This window comes from Temnothorax longispinosus, chromosome 9 (assembly GCF_030848805.1).
Source record: "Temnothorax longispinosus isolate EJ_2023e chromosome 9, Tlon_JGU_v1, whole genome shotgun sequence".
Taxonomy (NCBI): Eukaryota; Metazoa; Arthropoda; class Insecta; order Hymenoptera; family Formicidae; genus Temnothorax; species Temnothorax longispinosus.
The window spans coordinates 20317798-20340102 of NC_092366.1; the positions used below are offsets into that span (position 1 = coordinate 20317798).

The 22305-nt window shown below is 41.7% G+C and overlaps 1 protein-coding gene and 1 non-coding gene across 5 annotated transcripts in view; one reads left to right on the forward strand and one right to left on the reverse strand.

Moving 5' to 3' along the window:
* The window catches only part of Osp (myosin phosphatase Rho interacting protein outspread), a 166490-nt gene that overhangs the window by 75578 nt on the left and 68607 nt on the right, over positions 1 to 22305 (forward strand). For all 4 annotated transcript variants that reach the window (XM_071787493.1, XM_071787491.1, XM_071787492.1 and 1 more), the window contains exon 3: positions 13517 to 13582. In XM_071787493.1, the coding sequence (XP_071643594.1) occupies positions 13517 to 13582 (66 nt within the window). The remainder of the gene's footprint in view (positions 1 to 13516; positions 13583 to 22305) is intronic.
* Positions 9885 to 10078, reverse strand: LOC139819858 (U2 spliceosomal RNA). Its single transcript, XR_011733834.1, has one exon. It is a non-coding gene; the product is annotated as a U2 spliceosomal RNA (small nuclear RNA).

Genomic DNA, 22305 nt, shown 5'->3' on the forward strand with positions numbered 1-22305 from the left:
CTCCGAAGAGTAGAGATTCTTTTCATAAAAAAAAAACCGCGCACATAAGGAATATATTGCGTGGCGTTTTTACGTGGCTTGTTGCACAGTGAAGATACGTAGCGAGAGCAGTGATGAAGCTGGTTACGTATTTCGCAGAATGTATCACAACCAGAGTCGGATGAGAAAGAAGTTTATTCTCCGTTTAAACGAGTATTTTGCGCGAGCTGTGTTGCTTAGTTTGAAGCAGAGAAAGATTTTAATTTATTTACTTAATGAAAGCGTATCCCGTTATGACATGAATACGGCGTGAATGTTTCGCAGGCATTAGCAGCTTCGAGTATCCTGCTCGTTTGCCAAACAGCCGCTACGAGAAGATACAAATTATCGATGTATTATTTACGCATGAATTTCAAGAGTCCAAACAAAATGTTAAAGCGTTAATTTTTAAATTCTCACTATGTCCACCGTATGTTTATAGCGTAAAATCACCGTTTTCCTTTATTTATCGGAATATATTACGATATGAATGAGAATTCAATTATTATTCAGAAATGTACATGATTTTTTCCTTCATGTTGGAAATCGCATCGAATGTTAAAGACAAGAATAATTATCATCTATCGATTGCGCTTCGGGAATCCTCATACCTCGCGTAACGTGCAAACACGTCGGGCGAAGTCGGCTCGAATTTTCGTGGCGAAAGGTCATCTCGTTAGAGGACTCGTATCGCGGATCGTGCAATAATTTATTACGTAATCGCGGCTCCTCGTCGCCGTCTTCGTGATATTCTTACATCCGGGATCTCCGAGAGAGTTCTTTAGCTGCTTTAGCACGTGCGAACACGTTACGAGATTTGACGTAACGATCGAGAATCTTTCTTTCGTTCCTCCGTCAGTTCGAGGCGTAAAACAACTGATAGAGCAGATTAAAACTGTAAGCCGCACGGAAATCGGATATCCCTGTATTATTTTCCTGGCAACCGAGCGCGTGTTAGACGCGTATTCTTGTACGAATGAGTATTTGCTGACGTATATAAGATATAAATTATTATTATCGTGTTAATGACACATTTCTTCACGAATCTGGAATCGATTTTCCTTTCGTGAACATTTACGAGACGAAGTTATCAGGTTTACTGCAAGTCTTCGGTGTAAAATTTTAATTAACGAAGCAAGATTCTATTATTTACGAGAATCTGAAAAATTCAAGTGTAATTTCTCTTTATTTTTACATAACATAATAATATTACATGAATAATATTTTGAATATCTAAGGATGTTACTTTTGACACGATCTTCTGCATCTAATTTTTATCAGCAAATATAAATAGCGCATACTATATACGTCTTGGGCGATATCACTTAAAAAAAAAAAAAAATTAATTAGAGAAATGGTTTCACGATTCGCTAGGATACTTTCGCGATGACTCGGGCTTTTCTCTCTTGATTATCTGCGTGCGAGACCGGTGACATTTCTAGTTTTCGATTTATCAGCGATTTCGCGGAAGGACTTTCTTTTAACAGAACGAAGATAACCGGTATCGCGCCTATCGACCTACCGTTGCCGACGATACGCACGTCGTAGGAACGATAGCTCAACACGGCTTACATACTTTGCTACTTACTCCGGCGTCCTCCTGCGAAACATCCTGCCCCGATAAGGATCCCTCGTCTCTTTGGCATGCGCGTCGAACGGAGATAAGGCCACTTTTCACCGCCGTGGATTGTGGTCGCTAGTTCGCTGCTCGTTCCTAGGAACGTCGTAACTTAACGAAGCTAATGTACTCTCTCTTTCTTTCTCTTTTTCTTATTGCTATTTTTATTTTAATAGAGGAGGTGAAACTTTGCGACGACTCGAAACTCGAAGCGATTTTCTGTCGCGCTTTTCCTTTCTGCCAGTTCTTGATAATAGCTATATCATAACTCATCCTGACATTAGTTAAATAACAAACTTTTTAATTGCTATGGTTAGTACTTAATTTTGCTCTGATCAAGACATGCACGTCTTGCTATAACTCTAAAAATTGCTATAATTTTAAAAACTTTTCAAGAAAGTAGATATATTTTACAGTAGAGGTACACTGTTTTAGAATTTCGAATATGAAATACATAACAATCAAAATGAAAGAGTTTTACAACAATTTTTCGAAATGAAGACATATGTTTCTACGTATCTTGAATTGGTCGACTTAATTATTTTTTTTATTACTGATCTGCGAATCTTACTAGTTTTATTACTTTTTCGGGAATCTGTCGATTATACTCGATTATAAGATATGTTTTTCCTGTTTGACGGAGATCGTCGGAAGAAAATAATGTGTCTTTCCGGTCGGCATCGATTTTTCGCGTAAAGTATCAGTCGTAAAGTGACGTGGTAGGCGAGTGGTATCTCGCTATTACAAGCTCGTTACAATGACGAGTAATAATCGAGTCGTATAGCGTCGTCGTCGTCGTCGATCTGCGCGGAACGGTACACTTGACCGCTATCCGAGCTTTCTTTCTCTTTCCGTTGTGAACGTCGGATAACAGCATCGGGACTCGCGGTCGCAGATTGGCCGGCGGGATAAAGTCAAGAGACCGATGGAAGAAAAAATGATCGTGCACCAAGCGACGCGGATCTTCGGCACGTTCCTCCTCGCTTAATTATGCGATGATTTCCCCCACATGATAATTTATCGATGCAATAAGTACGTCGACCGCGGACGTAACATCGCGATCACGACGACGAGCGTTGATTTAGATTTAGATCATGATGGATCTCTTTTTTATTCCATTATCGAAACGATCGGGTTGGTTATGAGGAAGACACTGCAGGGGATAAGCTTTTTTGAAATTCTCCTCAAACCTTGTTCTATTTCGCATTTGCAATTCTTATACTTACATCGTAGTTTATTATCTTATTATGGAATACTCGTTTTCAAGCAACGTTATCCAAGTTATATCGCTGTAATTACATAATATGCGGTAATCGCAAACGGCGGCATTTTATTAAGAGTCTAACCTGTTCGATTTGGCCTCACAGAACGTGTCTTACGACTGGTGCGACGTTACGTTTACGGTTCTTCCAAAACGTGGTTGGCCGCTACTCGCGACAGAGCAATCGCGGCGGACTATGCAATCTGCATAAACGGTTTTAGCGGCCTCGACATCAGGAAACCGAGGGAATTTTATTCAATTAACGGTACCCTTACACCTCCTGTCGCTGAAAACGTTGCTTTTTAACACGCCTCCGCTTCGGTGCTCTACGTTATGGCGTGCGCGACTCGATTTTCTCACACCGTCAGGCCGGTCGTCGAAAAGAAAAAGAGAGAGAGAAAGAGAGGAAGATTTCTTTCCTTCGAAAGACGATAAAGAAGCGTCGGTAACGAGTCGGAGGCCTGTTTCGTATAGCGCGCGAAACGAGCTGATCGTAAATCCGGAGATATTAATCTAATTACGATAACCCCGAGACGATCGCCGTATACTCATTCCCAACAGCACGATAAATCCGGAGTTTCCTTACCACTCCCAGACATCTGTATTAATTGCAATGAGTCGCAGATATATACCGCGCGTGTACCAGGGATAAAATACCGTGAAAACCGGGGCGCAACCGTGAAAACTAAATCGCGTCAGCGATACGTTATTTCGATTTCTAATCCGCGTCTGGTGGAGATTTACGAGGAATGTTACGCTTTGCATGGATGAAATGATATAGAAACAGTATTCGAGATATCGTGTAATTCTTAGGAATAGAAATTTCATCGCGTTGAATATCATACCGGAGAAAACGCTAATAGCTTTTGCGTTTTTAGCAGAAATATTATTAAGGAATGAGAATATGAGAAGTTGAAGAATAGATTAAATGAGTTGAACGAAAAAAAAAATATTTTGAAACAAAATTAATTAGGCATTTTTAAAAACATAGAAGCTCAAGTTTCATTAGTTTGAATTACTGCTACTTTTTAACGAGATACTTGTGTATCAACGCCATGAATATTAATGTCTTACATTTTTACAATTTTTTATAATTTCTGTACAAACTTTAAGATTGCGCCGACAAAGTTAGCAAGTTGTTTTTCAATTTAATATTTACAGAATACCGCACATTGCTATAGCAATTTACTTATTTTCGTACAATTTTGAAATGATGTTGAATTATACATGGAATTATTTCCGATCGGAAAGAGAGCGAGTACTTTCCTTCCGTTATAAATCTGTAATTGGTATTGCGTCGTGGATAATCGCAATGGCCTCTCGCAGTCTCTTTCGCCCATGGCCGCGATTTGCAGGAAGCGGCCCGATCGCGGGCTATAGACGCAAGTTGCGCAAGTCAGCACCAGGAAGCTGTCGACGCCAGTCAGGGCCGTGATAGAGGCAGGGATAAATGTGTCTGTGCACGTATGTACCCTCGTTTTCCTTCGTGTGCTTTGGCCTTGTCACTAGTCGCCGGCCAGCTGGATTCCTCTCTGCATCCTGCTTCTTCTCCCGTCGCCGCTTCCTCGTCATCTTTCCTCTTGTAATGAGAATAGAGAGAAAGAGGAAGGAAGAGAGTGAGAGGCAGCGAAAGAGAAGTATATTCTAAGAAAAGGAAGGAAGAAGGAACGTTGAAGTCTACTCTGGGTTCTTCTATAAGCATTCACATCCACGTAGATTGTAGTATTATGAGATTGACTATAACGAAAAATTGACTTATTAGCTATGACAAAGTGCATTCCATATACTGTTACATATTACACTTTGTGCGAATATGTTTATCATTCCTTTTAACAGCATGTCTTTCAAATTCCGGAAAAGTTACCGTCCGCTCCTGGGCGTCGACGGATATCTAGATCTGCCGGGGCTCTGGCTGGGATTGCAGCAGTCCCGATGATTTGTTCGCCGACGGGGTTACTTTGGCGGGGCTCGACCCCTCTCCGTCGAGATTAGCATTGCCGCTTAGACTTTTTCAGCTTGGGAAAATACGGCCGCGCGATAAATAAGCGATTAAGCGATTCGCCCGTCCGCCCTGGCTCTCGGACGCTACGCCTCTCGTGCTAGTTTATTTAGATTCTACACGGTCTGGATAGTGCGAAACCTCGTACCGAACTAACGTCGTTCCCACGACCGCGATTATCCAACCCTTTCGCAAACAAAACCCGCCCGATTTTCGTGACTCGTTCTCGCGAAAAGTGGCTCGCTCCAAGAGAGGCTTATAGAGAAATTTATAATATCGAATATAATCGATGCCGAGTAAAACATGTCGGTTAAATAACATTAATGTCTTGGTTGCCATCTGAATCGTCGATGTCTGAAAAATCGTTCCGCTATAACCGATCGTTTCTGTAAGCGCATTACATTACAGCTATTTACGACACCGCGGTATTTTTTCAGCATGTGAATTTATTTCATATTTCTTCATTTATCATGATGATGTTTCAAACAAGATTAACTTATACGAGATCACAGCTCTGGTTTTTCTCATTTTACCCATCTCTGCGTGCGTGCGCGGAGACGTATAGCGTTTAACATTGTAGACCGCGTTATTTATAACGGTACAGTGTCACGAAGTTTATGGCAGGGTGCAAATTACGACGCGAAGTCTCTTTTTTTCTCTCCTCGTTCGATCGCCTTCGTTCCGGGCTCGTAAATCTGACGTATCGAGCGCAGATAAATTATGAAGTGACTGGAAGGTTAGTGCCACGTGGGTGGAAAGTCGCCTTGGCGAAATTCCGATTTGTGTTCACGTGGAGAAAAGCAGGAGAGAAAAAGGGAGAAAGAGAGATGGCTCGAGGATTTCTTCCGTTCGAGTTATAGAAATATAGGGCACTTGCTTTTTTCTCACGGTCGCGAGATCTCGCGTTTCAGGGCTGCTCCGTTTCGCGAATATTATACATGCACGTTTGTTGGCGTGTTTTTCGACGCAATTTGATTCGCCTTCAAGCATACGCCTTAGCCTCAAGTGAGATTTAGTTATGGTTAAAGTCTCGTACCTTGACTATTATTATGTGGGCAAAGATTAAACCGTAAGAAAGATTTATTTATTCAAATGGCATAGTTCGTAATTTTTATACATTATATTTTTTACTACATGTGATTTAAATTAAATATAAAAGCCTTTATAGTTACATTATTATATAAAAATTGCTTAACTGTTAAACATTCATATCAATTTATTACAAATTTTTTGAAACACAAATCAATCCAATTAATTTAATATGTTAAAAACGGAGGACTTATTTTATTTTATTTTAAGAAGTTTTAATAGTTTATTCTCATATAATTCTATAATTTCTATATAATTAACAAAGTCTCAGTTCTTCCCTACAATTTAGAAAATTTTTATTAATAGATATTTTTAAAGAGCTAATTGTCTATTCTTATACTGATAATTTATAAAATATTTCCATCATTGATTTCACCATAGATTTTGCTGTAGCATGGATTTAGAATTGTACGCATTATACATTTTCAGCGTGCCATTTGTCGTTGGATTTGTTTAAGAACGGGAACCAAACACCCCGATTACGATCGTATCGCGATTTAATCCAGGAATGCGAAGAAACGAACGGTAGTAGCATCGACGTTCGATTCTTCCTGCGGGCGTGGTCGGTCGTATGGTCGCGAGCTGACGAATTACCGCGGCGCATGGTTGGCAGAGCATGAAGGCAAAAATCAGCCGGGTTTCGTGTCGGGGCGAGACGTTCATCATCGTTCTCTCGCCTTGGGTGACTTCGCCGAGTACCCGGGTGCGCGCGAAAAGCGGTGACCCGCGACGTGCATCCTCGTCGTTTCGCTTGACATAAGCAGATTCGTATCTCTCTCTCTTTCATTTACAACGCAACCTGGAAACACAGCTGGCGCTGTATCTCGCACTTTGCGGAAACGTTCCTGCACGCTGTTGAACGTTGATCAACCAGCAATATCGATAGGATTGCGCCGACAGAATTATCTCTTTCTTTTTTCGTTTCGAGAAACATTATCGATCTTTCTCTTCTGTCTTAACACTTCCATTGTATTTAGGCGGGGCAGTGTAAACTATCACGTCAGTTGACAATGATCTCTTCGCTGGTACGTTAAAGTTAAAAGTTGAGCAGAGAAATGCGATAATGGTAATATTAATGAGAAGAGTGAAGCGCATTTCTCACGAAGAAAAAATGCACCGTTATTTCGATGCGCTAGATTCCTTATCTGAAGTCGTCACTCGTCGATGCGAATGCAGCGGTCACTTTCATCAAGGTCAGGTGAATTTCTCTTTTTCTCCCCGTGCAATTGCTGATAACGACAACGGGCCACGTAGAGCGAGTGATGTCGACCGAAACGATCGATCGTTTTTGCCACGGCTTATCGTCACGTCGCGCCGCCCGATGTACCAGAACTGATTTCTCCGCTTGAATATCCACTGAATCGCCGGAACCTTTCTCCCGCATTTATAAAAGAGGAACGACAGCTCGATGTCACGCGATTCGCGACGAATTACAAAATTAATATATATATATAGAATTATAATATTAACCTATATCTGCATGAAATCGTGAATATTTTTGTTCTCGTAAATTAGGCAAATTTTATACCGCGCTCGTCTCAGGTGGACGTCATTACGGTATCGCGTATTTGGGACACGCCAATTAGCTGGACAAACCACTCGAACAAACGATCGTTTTTCGTCGTGTTGGTTGACGATCGCGCACCTCGACTTTCACTCCGCCTACTATCACCGACATTATATACTTTCCCCGATACACCTGTCTAACGTCCGATAATTAAATGAGCTACGTGTTCGTCATATCACGCCGCCGGACATTGTTGACTCGTTTAATTGACAGCGACGCGGCCGCCGCGCCGTGCTGTCTAAATTACGACGGAAAGCTGTAACGAGATTTCGAGACGTGGTGGCGGCACTGATTGTACAGATCGTATCATGAGCATATAATTAAATGAGGCTTACTAATTGCGGGCCAAATAACTAGCTGATAACATTATCGTCAGCGACTAATAACTATGTTCGAATTAATAATTTTTGGCAGACGGGAGAATGTCGATTTGCACTTTATTGAAGTCTGTGGAACATGTAAAAATAGAAAAAAGAGTGTAAAATTTTGATTTTAAAAAGTTACAAAATTAAAATCGACTAATGATTTGAATGATATTTTTAATTAAGTAATTATTGATGAATGATTAATAGAAACTAGAAGTCTGTTTAGTGAAAAATGATTTCCGTTTATTTATGGTCACTTTCGGAACTATGTTGTCCGCGACAGGAACTCATTTCCAGTCAGTGAAATGAATTTATTTGCGCGAAAATATTAGTCACGCTATTGCGAGCATGATTCTTTATTATTACTAGTTAGTTTCGTTTCGAGTGGCTGAAGATTAAACGGCATTCCCGGAGAATGCTTCACAATCCAGATACTAAATCGTAACTTTGCCAAGCGTCGAAAAATGCATCGAAAAGCAGCGGTGCATCTGATCATAAATCATTTAATTAATCGATAATTATAAATTTCTTCAAATAAATCGTAGCGAAATAAATTTGGTATATAAAGATATCTAGAAAGTAATAACAATCATTGATTAAATCTAAAACGAAAATGTTTCAGGATCAATAAATTTTCTCTAAGATCGAGTGTACATACATTTCGCGGAAAAAATATAAAAAGAAGTATTCAACTAAGCTAATTACTAATAGCTTTAATTTATTTATATATCACAGTGACAGCTTTTCTAACTTAATTACAATTAAAAAATACAATGCGAATTTATGGATGGTTTCGCTGTCATTCCATATTGCTATACATGCGAGTATAGAAAGACAAAGAATGTCGAGGACACGGCGCACTACGAATCCTTAGAAAGGATCCGCTATATTTCTTTCCCGGCCGCGGTATATTCAGAGCGGGCGGAGTCGGGAAATAAGATCGGCCGAATCGCGGATTCCGTCGATAGGGGATCGCCAAGGGAATAAGCGTCGGGTCACGTTACCGTTGTGGTCGGGGATCAATGGTCGGTCCCTTCGGCAACCTCAGCAACGACGGTATCCGCATGTTAGGTAGCACGCTAGCACGCTAGCGGCCACGCCGACAGGGTCGTGAGTCGAAACACGAATAGCGAGCCGACGACGAAGATACCAAGTCCGATCGGTGGGTGACCAGGAAGTCGTAACTGGGAAATCGAGACATTCCGTACCGAATTATACACGGAGATCGTCACGAACACCCTGCAGCGTTCTGTTTTCTCAGATTAATGTGTTTATGCAGAGCATAAAAAATCATATCATCTTCTTCTCCTATACTTATTGGGAAAGAAAACTTGGAGATATTTGACAAATGCGTCTATCGTATGCGAGGCACGTTTTCTTTCAAATTTTTTATCTTCTTGATAGGTAAAGATATAGTCAACATAATAATTTTAAAGCGGATCGTAATAATTCTACGTAACCAATTATACGAGTTAATCCCTCGGACGCGCCGAAGGATTAACGCGCGCGAAGGTGAAGATGCAGCATGTAATAGCTCGCGATAAAATCAGGATTTAGAGCTCGATTGGTATAAACGCAGAAGATCCACACGTCGTTCGAAATCGCGATCTCGCGGATATGGATAGATATCGAGATACAGTGGCGGCGTTGTAAAATACAGCGCGAGAAATCGCAGATTCTTATGTTCGCGCAGCGAATATCCGAAGTCTGCTCGGCGAAGAGTATATATGATCTTCGTGACTGGCGTACTGATACGTTGGAAACATATCCAGCTTGCGATGAAAAATGTAAAACGCGCCTTTCTCGCAATAATCGCGTTTATTCTCATCGGTGGTTCTTAAGTAAAAGAGCACATTTTCTGTAATTTACATGAATATGCGCGTTCAGTGATTTGTCACTTTTTGGGTATTTTATTATAACATTGTATTATATAATATTTTAGGTAATATTTCTTATTTTTGAAATGATTTTATTAGGCCAATCCCGAAATTACTGCAATATCGGGTTGACCTGCGGCAAGGTCGGAGCAAGCCCCATACACTCGCCTTGGTTCAAAAATCAGTTTAATATTCTGAGTCCCCTATGGGGACTGTATCAGATATTAAGCTGATAAGAACAGATACTACACATTTGATCTTAGCTCAATGAGCCGAGAAGCGATGCTAGAAGGATATTTTTCACGCCTTATATACAGTTCTGTGTCGAATTTTACTTACGAGAAAGACACACCGCGTAGCGGTAAGCTAAGGAAGCACAAGAAGCATTCGGTTTCGATTGTCCCCCAACAGAGAGGCTCTAACCTCTCCTTTCTCAAGTTAGAGCACGTGGCTGGAGTGGAGCTACCAGCTTATACATATATTGGTATTGAAACGTTCATATATCTGTAAAAGAGTTTAATTCCAAGGTTAATCTGTTATTAAATAATTTTTACGTATTGTATCACGCTTGCTGCGACCCTGCCGCAGGTCAACCCGATATTGCAGGAATTTCGGGACTGGCTTAATAAATCATTCCAAAAATAAGAAATGTTATCTAAAATATTATAATACAATATTATAATAAATATTTTTGATTGGATATATTAAAACAATTTTGTACAAGTTTTTCAGTAGGACAGTTTTTTATATTGGCACGTGCACTTGGCGTCTTTTTTAATCTGTCGTTGTTAAATAATTTTCACGTATTGTAAATATCATATTGTAATTATTCTATAAAATATCTGCCTCTTAAGAATTTTTTTTATTATTATATCAGTCAATACGTTTGATATTTTATGTTGATTTTTTAAGTTTTTAACCAATTCTATCATTTATTAATTACTATAATATGATTCCCATTCTTCCTATTCAGAAGATATATTTCGACGATTTCTCGATTATATTGCAATATACAATTAATCATTTCACCGGACTTTAGGAACTTTAGTAACTGCTTCGGTTGATTGAAACTGGTCGAACCAGAAAGGCCCGAATCCGTAGGCGGTATTAACAACCGCCCGTAGAAACCAGGAGGATGCGGTAGGTCAGGATTATGCGGGTTCCTTGATGTACGAAATTACGACATGCTTTCTAAAAAATATTTTATGCTTTGTAAAGATCTTGAAGTTCTTTGAAAACAAGGCAAAATTTATGTGTATTTCGAGATATATTAGTCGTACTTTTGCAATTAGTTTGTGATGTGATAATAATACTTTTGATGATACGACGGGGCGTAGCGGTAATATTCAACAGATATGTTCTATAATAATTAAGTAATATTTGTGCTCAAGTAAAAAATAAAAACTATGATAATAGTCAGTTTTAAAGTCTCGTGAGAGTAAAATGATGTTTATTGATGTGGACAATATTGTAATCGAATATCCAAGTCCAGAGGCTAGACCCCGAGTCTATTGATACGTTTAAAAAAAAAACTATCGGTTCTTAGGGCACGCGTTGCAGGAAGAAGAGATTACGAGTACTAGCTAGGAGAGTTCCGTGCTTTCTCTCCGTCGTACTGTCTCAATCCTCTCGCGCATTGTGTGTTCGTGTCTCGCTCTTTCTTCTTCCTCTTCCTCCGTGAGAGATCTTCCCACGCACGTGCCGGAGTCTACGTACGGCTGGTCCACGGGGCCCCCTGGTGAATAATTACCAGATGAAGATACCGCCGCCTCGTGTAGGCTGATATCTGCTCTTCCTCGGCCGTCTTGTCCGGCGATTTTGCAACGGTACCTATGCGCCTATTCTGCATGGCGACGACGATGACGTTTTGTCCGTTCGCGGACAAAAGCAACATCACGCTTTTGTCCAGGATTTGGACTCGGCTGCGTCGCGCCGTAGCGTGGAAATCGGTCCTCGGTACCACATAAACCTAGATATTATGTACTCAAATGGCACGTTTTCGATACGTTCTCTGTGACGATTGCGTTTCCACGAGAATCAATGACAGCTATGTTTCCGTTACAGTTACGTCTTTCAAGGTTTCTTCTCTGAAATCTTATCGTTCACACATGAATGGCGCTATTTAGAAATTCAATAGGGCTATGCATTATGGTGAAAATAAAGTAAACTACGAAATTGATTTTAGTAGTTTTGCAAGGAAAATATATATTTTATTGTACCTCTTTTTCAGAAAAATTAGCATTAACATACAATTTTAAATTCATGAAGAAAAATTTTCTGCGCGAAACAAATAATATTAAAAACACCTTTTTTCTGGAAATACTAAGAGAAGGCTATTCCCGTGAATTTTGGCTCATTAGTTACGACAAAATTTATTTATATCGAGAAAAGAATCCAGAGAGAGAAAAATATTTATTAATTTTATTAGCCCGGTTATTCGTATGGATACTTATTAATTATTTTATTATTGTCTGTTAATTAATTCAAAACAATTAATTTTACACGAGTCTCATAAGTTAAGCGATTTTCTCTACTCGTATATTTTTCTGTTCACGAAGTTTCATTGTGAAACGGTGTTTTCTATGTCAATGCGTTTGCCTGCGGGACATCGTGCCCATCACTATGGTAGACAAGGAGGTTAATCGATATGGCCGGTATCGCATAACTGTGCATGCGGTCGGACGAAAACGTTACACGTTGTGTGCATTTGCATACAATCGTATAGCGTGTAAAGTTCTCGCTCTATAAACGTCGCGATTCTTTCGAAGTGCGCCCATCAAATTCGCGGCTGTTGCCACGTACGTATAACTAATCCCGAAGAGTATTTCCGTCGTGCAATGCGCGGTGAAAGCGACGGCTTTTATTAACCGCAAGGGATTTGCATGAAAACAATAATTAAGAGATACGTAGTGTGCGTTTATTTGAGAATAGGGAAATTTTTCTTGGAGAAATTTGAAGATGAAGTTTGTAAGATAAGCTCGAAACCGCATGTAAATTTGAACACGAAAGTGCGAAGGAGCATCTAAAAGCGTTCGGAGCAGCGCGATAAGTTTTTCGCGGCGTCTCGCTTGCAGCTCGTGGCAATGAAAGAGAAATCGTGACGATCCGCCGCTGCCGGCTGCTGCGCTCGTTGGCTGCGCTTTTTCTTTCTTTTCCCTCTCCGCCGACTTTGTTTCTAATTAACGGCTGCCGCGTGCTAATTGTCCAGCTGACGTAGCGGGAGGCCTCAGAGATTCTTTGAGGTGAATCAAAGGTTCAACCTTGAGTCGTGCGAAATTGTTTTCTCCCCGGCGTAGGATGCGCCTTTCTGCGTAAATTGCAAAACACTCCGTGGAAAGTTCTATCGGTGTTTTTCCTTTCGCTATCGCGATCTTGTTTCTTGTAAAATAATTACGGCAATTGTGATAATTATTTAAATAATAATAATCAGGTAGATTTAATTATATATTTTTAATTATAACGCGTGATTATAATTGTATATCACAAATGATTACTAGTAATAATTATGATTATTTGATTATATATAATTAATTATTTTATTTTATTCTAACGATGAAAATTACTAAAAATTCATGAATATTATATTAACCGTCGCTGCCTCGTAAAATCTAAATATTGAATTCTTAATTACAAACTGGAAAATATATATTACTTAACATTTTTTTATATAGTGAACCTTATAAATATTTCTTCTAACAGTCAATATCATTTTCTTGTTGCAGAGATGGCAGAGGAGGTGGTTCGTTCTTTACGACGACGGGGAGCTGACATATTCTGTGGACGAACACGTAAGTGAAGCTTGTAATCTGATATTGGGGGCAAATTTGTCAGATCAAATCCTGTTAACCGATTATTTATCTTTTCACCACGTGCGAGAAACCCTCTTTACCGTCACGAAATCCATTTATCGTGTTGATATGGATCCTTAATTCTTACCTCTTTTACTTTATACTTTTAATAATGCAATCTATGATAGAAAAATTCTATACTTTTTAAATCGCGTTTATCAAGTTTTTTATCTTACTGAACAATTCTAAATACTGAGAAGCATTTTTTATGGAAAATAATATTTTTAATTAACATCAGTTAGACAAAGTTTATGCACATCTGACATCTGCTTAGCAATTAAGCCGCGTTTTGTGAAATATCAAGCTAATTCTCCCGTTTGAAAAATCACTCTCATGGTATCGATACAAATGTATTGTTGGAGATGAACAAGAGAGAGTAAGAGAGAGAAAGAGGATTGAGTTGCAGCATTACATCACGGATAATGCAGGGGGAATAGTACGAAAATGTGGCAGGCGCATGAGTTCGAGTATCGCGAACTGTCGGAATTCGCGCGTTATGGCCAGGCAGTGAATCAAGATCTGAGAGGTGGCTTTCTCGGAGGCGCACTGCGTGCACGCGGCAGAGTGTACCGGGAGGTCGTAGCCGATTGTGTACACTACGGTGGCCTGCCGTGCACGCATCAGCCAGCCACTACCTACCGACATCGGCAACGTCTCGGCGCAGCGGCGTCTCGTACACACAGAAACATTCGTTGCTATAAATGACCCCGACACCGGTACATCTCGAGTTTCCGCTTCCTGGTGTCGATGCGGACGCGGAAATTCTTTCAACCCGTCAGAATTGATTTACGCACGAACGGGCGCCAGAATAGAATTCATTACTGTCCCTCAAGAACGTCGTTTGCTCGACGGCACAGCGTCTCAAAAGCGGATTCAGATTGACGGGACTGTGATCCCTCGATCGTAAATATATTTTTCCGTTCCTCTCAGTGATCGATACTCGACGATGTATAAAACTGTCGTAGCTTTTCTCCAATTTCCTTTGGGAGGTCTTTCTTCGGATTTTCTTTCTATATAGTGTAACAAAACTATTCTGATATAAGATAATAAATTTTGTAACAAATTTCTCTTTCTTTAAATAATTAGCGGTAGGAAGGAAATGCGACAGTCACGGCAGTTGTTCGTTTTTTAATATTTCAATTGATTTCGCGTTTATAGATCAGCCGGTACAGCATCTTGAGAAGCAGTTTCCACTTTTGATTAATGTGTAAACTTATCTCGTTCTTACTCGACGGCTCGCCGCCGTAAAATAGGAAAAAAAGCGCGGGGGGAAGGGGGTTATATATTGGATCCGCGCGCATAAATTGAACAGAATTGCCGTCAGCCTTGAAGTGTCCTTTACCCTTTATTTAAATCACTCCCGTGAAAGAGCGATTGTGGAGATGGCGCACGGGCGCGCACTAAGGTCTTTGTAGACGCTCATCATCCACTCCTCCCCGCGGCCGGCGTGCCCGCCTGGCCATCCTCGAACCCAGATTAATGATCCGGTCTGGAGGCTTAAGAGGGCCATTCGTTTCGAGAATAATCTCGGCCGAAAAATGCGAAAAAGATAATAACCGGTATACGCGGTGGACGCGACCGTGTGTCTACCCCCGGTGTGTGACTGCACCGAACAGAAGTCGTTCTGGTTGTCCTTGGCGCGGGAATGAGAAATTAGGCTAACGGGTCGAAATAAGTCAGTCGAGAGCAGCCCCGCGAGACACGCCGTATTTCCGTCGATACGAGTCATAATCTCGCGACGGCCCCGCCATGCCTTCGTCTCGTTATGTACGCGGTTCCCGAGTTCTCTCCCGAGGACGATCCACGACTCGTGGAAGACTTACTCTGGCCGCGAACCCCACGCCCGTAAATTAGATTCCCGGAACTTTGTAAGGAACAGTCGGAATGCTCGGACAAACAAGTATCTCGAGGTACTTATTGTAGAAAGTTTAGAGCTTTTGGTCTTACGGCTTATTTTAAATGGTCCTGGAACTGGAACCGTATTTTAATGTTGTTACAAGTGCTAGCTGCATTTTTTAAATCGATACGTGTATTAATTATGATGAACACGGTGAATAATTTAAAATTTGTTTCGACATTTGTTGCTTAATTTGTAAGCAAGCTAGTGACGTTTTGATTTAACTGTGCGTACATCAGGACATTTGTATCTCGAGAAGTCATATTTCTAAATTTGACAACGAGATTGTGGATTATTTTTTCGTTGCACTTCTCCCGCCGACGATTTCCAAGCGATCATCGGCGACCTTGTGGCGATTAAGAGATTGCGGCTAACATTCCGTGAATAATCGGCGGCGTGGCGACTCCGCCGTTGCATTTAGCAACGATACATCATCATCGGCCGACTATCGGCCGAAATTATAGCCGCCATTAATTTGCGACTCACGACTTGGCGGACTTGGTATCGCGCGCGTAGGGGTAGGGCCTTAGGGAGGAACGTAGCCGCGAACGAGCCCGACGATGGTCTTTTTCTGCCGATCTGTAATTTGTTCTGTCATGAATCGTCGGCGGCGGCGGCGGCGGCGCGGCGGTGCCCGGCGCGGTCGTGGGAGATCCCGCGGAAGACCGATTGCTTTCGAAACAAAGCCTGCTCTTACCTGTCTTCGGTGTACGGCCGACGAATGGGGCGCGCGAGTAAAACAGGCATTACGCCTCCATCCCGCGCGGAATTGAATCCGGGGAGAGCCCGACCACGCCGCGTCGCGGGGTTAAAAATAAATGGATGCTGCAGGTCTCTCCCTTCGGCAGAATAACCGGCGGTAATTGCCCTTAGGATAAGACCCCGTCGGCGGCAAATCAACAGGCCACGTAAATGAAGGAGTCGTATTCTTACTAAAGCCCGAGTTATCCCGACGCCGAATTACGCGTATCTCGTTCCCCCCGTCTGCGTCTCTCGCAGAAATTCTCACAGAAATCGAAGCGTGTGCCCCCGCGGATAAATAATTCTCTAATTCTCAGCGCCGCGACGGTGAGCGCGTTTTCGAGATCTAACTTTCGTTTCGCGGCCCGACGAAATTAAAAATAGATTTGTATCTCTCGCACGGCGCTCTGCACGCACGCACGCGGACGCGGTGTGCGTGACTTTTGAAACGAGCCGTTTATCCCCGCGAAATCGCCTCGGTAACGAGTAGCATTCCCGAGATGCTCTCTCGCGAGTCGCCGGCCGCTCTTATTTCGCCGGCCGGCCGGCCGGCCGTGTGGCTAATTCGTTTAATTACACCGACGTAAATCAGCCACTCTCTCGGTCGTAATCGGCTACAGCCATCGGATTCTCGAATTATTTCGCGAGCTGGACCGCCGATTCACCTTATCTTCTGCTATACGAAAGTGAAATGGACTTTCGCGGGGTACGGTCGACAGGGTGAGAGAGAGAGAGAGAGAATGAGGAGGGGGGAGTGGGAGAGGGAGGGAGAGGATTATTAATGGTGTATCTCAGGATCAGGATCGGAAGATCCAATTTTCTGATCGCCTCGGCGATCCCGTCCTTGGAAATCGACCGGGCGGCCGCGTGAAATAATTGAAACGATTTATTCCACGATTCACGTAAAGCCCGTTTCTAATCTCGGGACGCGATCTCGGGACGATCTGTTCCGCGGTGGTTTTCCATTGCTCGTCATTCATTGAATTTGCATAATTGCTTTCTGATGATATATACGGATAATCGTCGCCGCACCGCAGATGGAAGACTCGCGGAAACGTTTCCCCGAGGAGGAACGGCCTCCTCGATCAATTATCGATTATTACGGTCGCGCGGAGGATTCCTCCCGCGGAACGTCACGGGGAATTACTGTCGCGGTGTGTATTTGTCATTACGTTCGTTCGCGTCGCACAACCCGTCATCGCGCCGCCATTCATCACGGTAATTTGAATTTGTAAACGCGTGCCGGCGGTTTCTGTCGCTAATACTAAGCACGATTTCACGGCCTCGAACACGATCGTCTATGGCGCATTGCTATTCACTGTCATCGCTGCGCCTATTTGCCGCTTAATGATATCGTGCGTGTTTCTGCTATAGGTACGATTTCGAACCAATTAAAATATGCGTATCACGAACGGATGCGAGATACGTGAAAAGAGAAAATTTCTTCTTTCCCGCATGTCATCCTTTTTGGATACAATTACTTTAAGCGTTATATAAAAATTCATTTTATTGATGATTAAAATTATCCAGCCTCGTCTGACGATACATTAGAAATTGAAATGTCAAATAGCGCTGAATGACGTGACTTACCAGGAATTCTCATTGTCAGCGAACTAATCGTTAATTAACTGCAAAATCACTAATGAAACTTAAATGCTAAATATCCTTCTATTAAAATATACAACGGTAAAAATGGGCTTCATTAGCCGTTAATTTTTTTAGCAACTATATGTTCAATTGTATTCTAAGTATCGCGACGCGAGGCGCGGCGTATCCACCGACCTACTAATGATCACGATGACGATGATCGACGATGATCGAGGCGATGATGAAGCGGGTGACCCTCTTTCTACCGACGATGTATATTCCGAGCTAAATGCAAGTTAATCGGCTGACCCCAATTAAACGATAGCCATCGAGTAGGCTGGGCGAGACAACAGCTGTGTTATCGATAAATGTTAATGAACCGTGGTATCGTAATAATAGCGTCGTTATTATAGCGAGCGAGCCCTCATTAATTAAGGAAACCTTTGTTCCTCCACCCACGGCTCCGCGATTTTTGCGCGTCAACCGTTTCCGTTTAGAGGGGCCTCCTATTGTCTAAGTTCATAATTCGAATGACTAATTTCCTCAAAGGATCCAAGGATTAAAAAGAGACAGTAATGAGAATCTACATATTTTGAAGTTCATGTTTGCGCATTAAATATGATCGATTGATTCTTATCTCATGTTAAAATTTAATACCGATTAGTTATCATACTAGGAAAATCAAACTTTTAACCAGAGTTTCTCTATTTAGCGATAAATATAACATAAATTTATTATAAAATGTTATTTTTGTGATAGTTGTATACCTATATCTTGACAATATGATTTTTACAGCTTCTTTATTCTCTATAATTTTTTAATTAAAACATATAACAATCATCTTACTTCTCATAGATAAAAATGCATTTATTTAATTAAAATTGTAAAATCTTACCGAGAAATGTGAAATGCTTATACATAGAGATGGAGGAGAGAAAATACCATTACCTTTTAGTTAATTTATTAATCGGCAAATCATGTCATCTTACTTCGTCGGAATACAATCTCATTAATTCCTATTAATCGGGAGGATCCGGGGTTGGAAATTGAAGCCCGTATCCCGAGTGTATACCATGAGCGATCACACATGCACGACGTTTTAACGAAACAAATTGCGGTACGAGGGGATCCGTCTCGCTGCGACTACATCATCGCTGCGAGAGAGCTCTCCGGCAATCACGATCCGGCATCATCGGTCAGATCCGTTTGTTCATCTCGCGCTACGTCAAGCGCACACAACACACACGCAGTCTGATTATCCTTTCCGTCCTTTTGTTTCTTTTGCCCGATGCTGCGCTGCCGCCGCCGCCACCGCCGCCGCCGCCGCTGCTGTCGCTGCCGCTGTCGGCCCCGCGTACATTCGATATTAATACCGATACGCGTGTACGGATTTGCATGCTTGCGGGCTTTGCTCCACGAGCATGCACACATCGCGGCGCGCGGCTGGGCGCAATTGGATGCACATTCATGTACATATATATATATGCACATATGCGCGTTTAATCCGCGACTCGTTGTACGTCTTACGTAATGCTCGTCCGGTGTCAACCGTGCCTCGCGATAACGTTGAAGGAGACGAGGAAGTCGATGGGGGCAATGTACATTAAGAAGGAGCGAAGGAGCGAAGCGGAGGGAGAAAGTCCCGAGCCTGGATCCTGGATCCCGTACCGCGACGTTTTATCTCACGAGGAAGTCGTCGTTTAGGTCTCTCGCGAGGAGATATATGCGTGCACGTCGCGTTTAGGCTTTAAGGATATGTACACGGTGGTGTGTCTCGCGTATCGTAGATTATGACCGTCACGCGATCCCGACGTTTCGCCGCGACTTTGCTCACGCGCGGAAAATCTCCCGGACGAACGTGCTGCACGCCACCCTCCGACGAAGAGATGTTATCCTTTTAAATCCATTTATATTTATTGGAAATGTCTCGTAAATTTTTAAAGCTGAGAAAGATCAAAACAATTTTGTCAAGCTCCTATAAAGTATCTCGTTCTCGTCACGCGCGATACCATTTTCATTGAAATGTTATTAAACTAGATATCTATATTAATAGATAACTAAATTAAATTAGATATCTAATTTATCCAAATTTTATTATCTTTTCTGGGCCACTTTGCCATTAGTAACATATATTTTATCTTGTATTTCTTTGTCTTTTATAACAATTATAACAGCAAATATGTCGAAATAATCTCTGGGGTAAAATGTTTTGTTTTTTTAAGATTTGATTACTGTTATTATATACTTTTATATATCTTGAAGTTGAGTAGAAATGATTATCTTATTTTTGCTGGTAAAAATCAGCATTTTATGGTTAATGTAAATTCACGATGGGTTGCATCTCTCCACAATGTTGGGAAGCTGCGCCTGGGATTAATGATACCGTCAAAGATGAATGCGGGATTTCCATGGTTGAAATATACCTCGTGTATACAGACTGTCGTTTACCGTGCGACACGTATAAATTTTTAACGCGCGGGATTGCCTTCGTAAGTGAGTCCCAGGTGCTGTTCGGTGTATGATAATTTTGCATTATGATGTTCCTTGATAACAGTCATTTCCGCGTCCGCGCGATTTTGTTACGAGATTTAAGTTTTATTTTATTTATTTCATTCCCGAGATGTGAAATATATATCTAATTTTGTTTGACATTGAAAATGCAGCAATTGTTTACGCTTTTAAAAACTTCTAGACTAAATAAACGACGTGACAAAATTAATATATACGACAGGTTTAAAGATGACATTAATTTTCGACTTGAGTATATAAATTTTTATATGCTGTACAGTTATATCGCGATTAATTTTGACTTATGTAACGGGAATACATGATTGAACGAGATATTTTGAGTTTAATTTGCAACGACGGATACTTAAGACATTGTATTCTTTATTAATGATGGTATTAATCACACAATCAGCTGGAAACTACGCGGGCACACAATACGCGGTATCAATCTCCTTGAATTAATGGCATCAGTAGCCGACTGACGGGCGCTCCGAAAACAGTAAACACCGTGTATATACTTGCACCGAGCAACGATCTCGCGCGGCGTTTAGCAGCGTGGCCGGTTGTACAGGTAAAAGAAAAACGGAAAGAAGAAACGAACCAGAGACACGTGAAAAAGGATGAGGCGCCTGTCGTAGATCTTAATGGCGTTTCTTGGCGTGTCAGCGACGTAAATCAATCACGAAGAAAGAAGGAAGAGTCTCGGGGTCTCGGTAATAATGCTATGCGAATAAGAGATATACCGCGCAGCTTGAAGAGGAGCTTGCTTTTCAAACGCTGTAATACGCGGCAAGCAGCAAATCTACATTTTATTGCGATCTCTGTCATTTCTTCGTCATTTCTCCGAAGGTTATTTTTTACCGGCAATTTTATTACAATTTCTCGCAATCTACTCGCTGTGCAATCAACAGCGATCCCAGACGTTTTCGTTTCAAGATTCACGGAGAATAATTCACCGACTGTTTAAGGACTTGCCGCCTTGCTGCGAATTGCAGCGCAGCGGTATGATTCGGTATGCGTTTTCCATCTTGCGCCGTGTGCTACAAGTCTGAATGCAAACGTATAATATATTCACGAGGTAATATTTGCTTAATTAGCTCAAGGGAATGCTTAGGGCTTAGCCGGATGGTCCTTTGCGAAGACATTTACTCGGAGAAGGCAGAGGGTTCGTTCACATCCCGCGGAAGAGCAGCGACCGAGAGTGATCGACCCTCATCGGCCGATCGATCCCGTCGATAAATTCCGTCGCGCGGATTTTAATTTCGCATCGCGCAACATCGCAATCTCGATCTGATTATTTACGTATAGTTGGCGAAGGCCAGTAGTAATCCATTGTCAACTCTGTCATTCGTTTTTTGCAGTCAGAGAATATATCTACATATGCTTAAATTTATCTCGATATGATCACGTTAAGAATACATAAATAAAAGAAGAATCGACATAAATTAACAAGATAAGAAAAGATAGATGCATATATATATTGCTAAGTATAGCGTTGAATAATCTTCTGATTTTGCGGCAACTTTCGCAATTTTTTAGACCAGAGAGGCGGGATTCTGTAACTCCTTAACGACAGTTTCGGTATCGTTGCGCAGCTTTTTTACCAGATATAATACCTGCGCAACGATACCGAAACTGTCATTAAGAAGTTACAGAATCCCGCTACCAAGGTCTGATTTCTTCAGTGCGAAAGTGGCCGAAAGAGGAAGAGCGTCACGCTCGTGCGCACTTGATCGGCCGCGCTTGACGATATCGGGAGACTAACGATCCTGTCTCAGTGTGTTTACACCTGGCACCTGGCGCGGTACGTTCGCGCAATCTAATTCCCAGATCGCTATTCTGCTTGCCCTTCTAAGGCATGTCCATGCAACGGTGCTCGTCCCTTATAGCTATCTTCATCGCGCGGGCAAGCCGCCGAATCCATGAAAAT